The 4798-nt window shown below is 42.1% G+C and overlaps 1 protein-coding gene across 1 annotated transcript in view; it reads left to right on the top strand.

Annotated features, from left to right (window-relative positions):
* Positions 1-4798, top strand: part of LOC116385413 (type II inositol 3,4-bisphosphate 4-phosphatase-like) — a 14925-nt gene that overhangs the window by 2984 nt on the left and 7143 nt on the right. The window contains exons 7-11 of the mRNA XM_031850852.1: positions 50-153; positions 262-381; positions 3354-3433; positions 4470-4551; positions 4640-4709. Of these exons, the coding sequence (XP_031706712.1) occupies positions 50-153; positions 262-381; positions 3354-3433; positions 4470-4551; positions 4640-4709 (456 nt within the window). The remainder of the gene's footprint in view (positions 1-49; positions 154-261; positions 382-3353; positions 3434-4469; positions 4552-4639; positions 4710-4798) is intronic.

Here is a 4798-nt window from a genome sequence, read left to right as displayed (position 1 = left end):
CTCTCTCTCTGTCTCTGTATCTCTCTTTTTCTCTCTCTCTCTCTCTCAGAGTGTAGAGGTGCGCTTGCCGTGGCAGCCAGCAGAGTCACGGTACAAGTGTGTGTGATCGACACTCACACAGTCAGGAAGCACTGCTGCTGCCAGATAGAAGAGGTACACACACACACACTTACTGGCTTTAAAATGCAGCCTGATAAGCATGTTTCAAAGTCCTCACAAAGCGTGTGTGTGTGTGTGTGTGTGTTTGTGTGTGTGTGTCAGGGACCGGATGACAGCGTGTTTCTGACATCAGTGTGTTTTCGTGGTGACTACCCTCTCTACCGCCACAGCAGGATTAAAGTCACCGTTTACCACCGAGAGGAGCCGACCACACACGTCACAGTAAGTGTGTGTGTGTGTGTGTGTGTGTGTGAGAATGTGTCTATACTATAATGCTGCGTTCACAAAGCATCGACCAATCACATTGCAGAACGGGTTTGCTTGCACCTATATTTTCGAAACAACAACCCGGAGGCTCTGAAACAAGATGGCAAACTTTATTTATTTCAACCTCGACAAACGCGGCGCAGACCAGACCTGCTGCTTCCTTTCTTACCTTTCACAATAAAAGCCCTGGACATATGGTGAATATTTTACTTTTTTTGTGTTGTTTATTCGTCACGCTGCTGGTGTTTAAAGGCCTTTTTAGATGGTGGAAAGGTTCTAAAGAGAAGCTCCAGAGAGGGTTCTGGGTAGAACCATTACACCAGAGAAGGGTTCTCTGTAGAACCCCTCATAGGGGGTTCTGGGTGGAAACTTTCAGAGAGGGTTCTCGGTAAGACCCTTTGTGTTGGGCTCATGGTAGAACCCTCTGAACCTTTATAAAAGTGTTCTCCTATGAGGACACGCTGAAGAACCCAATAAGGTTCTAGTTAGAGCTTTTATTTCTAAACGTATAAAAGGATTAGTGCAGAGGATGTGTAATACCAGCGGTGGTAGCTTTTCAACACACACACACTCAATTCAGTTAATCTGGCACACACACACTCACACACACACACACACACACACACACACACACACACAGAGTGAACATCGAAGGCAGCCTCAGAGAGAGAAAGTGAGATGTTTTATATTCGTTTTTGGCCGTTTTCCTTTCTGTCAAACTCGACCCCGACCGGCCCGCCAGGCACTTCGCTAATCTGCATATTTCCCATGATGCCAATGGTTTATTTTAATCCTGTTGGCCATGTCGAAAGAGGAGGAGGAGGAGGAGGTGATGGAGCGAGCAGAGAGATACTCATCCGGTGTGTTTCAGTCTTTTCAGCTGAGGGACGAACAGTGAAGCAGGATTGTCATTTGATGGATTAATTTGTCTGTTTTTCCTGCTCTTCATCTTCTTCTTCATCATCTTCTTCTTCTTCTCTTTTAGTCCTGCGTCTTCACAGTCTGTAGACCCGTCCGGTAGCAGGAAGAGAAGCCGTCTTGTAGCTGCTGCTGTCACACATTTATTCGACTCTTTTGTGCAAAATTCAATAGAAAAGCTTTAATTTCAGCGGTGCGTTCAGGGGCAGATGGTAAACTCTGCGTTAAGTGCATTCAGTGTTGGAGGTGTTTTGTTGCTCTGCAGCTACTCTGATTACTTCTAGTTGTGAACGAGTTACTTCACTCTGAAACATCAGCTTTGTATCAAACCTCAGCATGACTCAAGTTTTATGTTTTAGTAGCATTTAGATTAAAGTAAAAAATATAGCAGGAAGTAAACAGGAAGGAAGAGGTTTTTTAATTTGTGGGGATGCAGAGGGGGATGATGTCGTGCACCAAATGTTTCTGTCCACCAGGAGAGAACAGCTCCTCTGCTGGACAGGTAGGGAGGTGCACACACACACACACACACACATACACAGTGTAAATGTCCTGTAGAGTCTGACTGAATTGTTGGAGTGCAGTTTGTATTTATGTGTGTGTGTCTAGGTTTGATGAGGATTAGCACGTAATCTTAAAAGCCTGTTGTTTAGCTGAAGATCTGTGTGTGTGTGTGTGTGTGTGTGTGTGTGTGTGTTAAACCTTCAACGAGGAAATGTGGAAACCGTTTGTGTTGTTAGAGCCTCAACATCCTGTTGGTTTCCTTCTGTCTGTCTTTGTCTCTGTGGTTCTGTTTCCTAGCAGACGTTAGCGTCACAACAAACAACAAATATGAATAAAATAAGAAATAAAACGACGATATACAAGTAAAGAAACAAAGTGCTTTTACTTTACGTTTGTTCTTAAGTTACATTCTTAATGCAGGAATTTAAGATATTTCTACTTATTAAAAACGTCTTCCTCCGTTGGATCGATGATTAAATCTGTTTATAAAATGCCATAAAGTAGCAACAACAAAGATGTTTCCATCATTTTCCTGTATTTTATAAACTCAGAGAGCTTCAACAGAAAGTGAATAAATACATATTGTTCTCCTTTCTGTTCTTCATTATTTTTACATTATTAGCATCACGTGGCAGTAAATCATGAATCTATTCTATCATGTTCATCATTGCTGTAATAATTAACACCGACGTGTTTGAGTGACTTCTGTGTTTTAAAGTCTTTAAATGTGAAACAAAATAACTTATCTTCATCAGCAGCTGAGCGTCACTTCCTGTTCACGCTGATGCTTAAAAAAAGATACATTTGTGTCATTTAACATCAATAAAATAAACATTAGAATTAAAGAGACTTTATCATTAAAATATCAAAGACAAGAACATCTGACTTCAGTTTGTAGTATTATACGTGTGTGTGTGGGTGTGTGTGTGTGTGATTTGAGTGCTTTTCACTCGTCAAGGTAATCCTCTGATTATCGCATAGCAACGAGTTGCTGAGGGGGATTTTTGGTCCACGGCCGTGACCTCGATGTGTGTGTCTGTCTGTGTGTGTGTGTGAGTGTGTGTGTGTGTGGCAGACAGAATGGGACATTTATTAATGAATTAATATTGCAGCTCTTTACATAACATGATATAATTTAGGTGTTGATTCAACCGAATTGTATTGCAATATCCTGACAGGTGTTTCTATTATTTAGTCTAAATAATATAAATAAGCTCAATAAAAAGCACTAAACATAAACACAAGTATTGAACCTTCACAACAACGTGTATCTGTCTCCCTGTGACGTGTAACTGGCTCTGATTGAGCTCAGATGATGAAGTGATGATGATATATTGTATATTAACAGTAAGATTCTGTATAAAATGTGTATTTATTATCGCAGCCAGTGTTGAATCCCTCCATGAACTAGATACAGGCTGGATCAGAGCAGGAAAGGTTCCAACATACTGACACGTCACATCTTAATGTCACATAAACTCTTTGTTCATCTTTTTCTCTCTCAGAGGAGCTTTCTGAGTTTCACCTCCTTCTCCATCGGAGATCTGCTCAGGTCCAAAGAGCCTCACATCTCCCTGAGTCTCAGGTAAACACACTATGTTATTATAATAACCTCCCGTATGAACATCTAACATCCTCCAGCTCTTATGTTAGCGTCATTGTCAACGTTTCTACCAGTTAAAACGGCTCCAAACACGCTTTACCTCCTCAGAAAACCTCCTTTAATCTCACTTTGAGGCTTCTCTCTGTAAGTGAGATGAATTCATGTCCCTTCACTGAGGTGTTGGAGACGTCACCTGATTGGCTGTTGCTTGGTTACCTGTAGTCAGATGAGGAAGTGAGAAGGGTAGCGCGTGTGTGTGTGTGTGGCTCCGCCTCCGTAGGGGTAGCGTGTGTGTGTGTGTGGCTCCGCCTCCGTAGAGAGCAGAAACACACTTCCTGTTTTAATATTACAACACCTTCAGAGAGCGTAAGACACCAGGTGATGTGCAGTAGGTAGGTGTGCAGTAGGTAGGTGTGCAGTAGGTAGGTGTGTCTGTGGTCGGTGTGCTGACACGTTACGCTCAGGTGTGTCTAATGCCTCTACCTGGCACAGGTTGGCTGAGTGACAGAGCTTTGTGCTGCACAGTTAGCTGAGGAGAGTTGGCTTCGTCTCTCTGGTTTCTTCATGGCGTGTTAATTACCTTTGATGACAACAAATGACCAAGTTAGCTGAGCAAGATGTCTTCAGTGAGTTAGATTTGTCTTCTTGTCTACTCAGCTGTTTATAAGAAGTCTTCAGCTTGATCATTTAGTGATCTTGTGTGTTGTTGATTTGTCTTGTTGAGGCTCTTATTTCTAGTTAACTGTGTCAGTCATCTTCTCGCCAGTTAGCTCTGTCTTGCTAGTTATGTTCTTACTAGTTAGCTTTGTTGTACTAGTCATCTTGTTATTTAGGAAGAGTTTAGTTTTAGGAAATCTTTTGAATCATTTTGTTGCTAGTTGTTTTGTTGCAAGTTAGCTGTTTCTTCATTGCTAAGGCTTACGATCTTTGTCACACTCGTACATTTATTGTCAGTCTTTCTTCTCATATATTCAGCAGCTAGTTACATTTTCTTTCTTCCGTCCTCTCTTTAAATCAGGACGATGGACGGCGTGAACGAGGCCGGGGAGGTGAAGGTGTCCCGTCTGCAGATGGAGGGAGAAACTCCTCCTGATCACAAGGTTTCTATTCTGGTTGTTCTTGCGTAACGTAGAGATGTCACCGCTTTCTTTGTGTTGATCTTTGCACCACGTCTCTCTCTCTCTCCAGTGTCCGGCTCTGTGCGACAATCTTCACAGCTCATTCCACAACAAAGAAAACAGTCCAATGATGAGAGCGGGTCAGAAATCAACTTAAAAGCTAGTTAGCTTTGTCTTGCTAGTTATTTTGTTGCTAGTTAGCTTTGTCTTGCTAGTTATTTTGTTGCTA

Source organism: Anarrhichthys ocellatus, unplaced genomic scaffold (genome assembly GCF_004355925.1).
Source record: "Anarrhichthys ocellatus isolate YVR2014 unplaced genomic scaffold, GSC_Weel_1.0 scaffold11, whole genome shotgun sequence".
NCBI classification, from domain to species: domain Eukaryota; kingdom Metazoa; phylum Chordata; class Actinopteri; order Perciformes; family Anarhichadidae; genus Anarrhichthys; species Anarrhichthys ocellatus.
The sequence above is the reverse complement of the archived record's forward strand: the minus strand, read 5'-3'. Positions and strand labels throughout refer to the sequence as shown.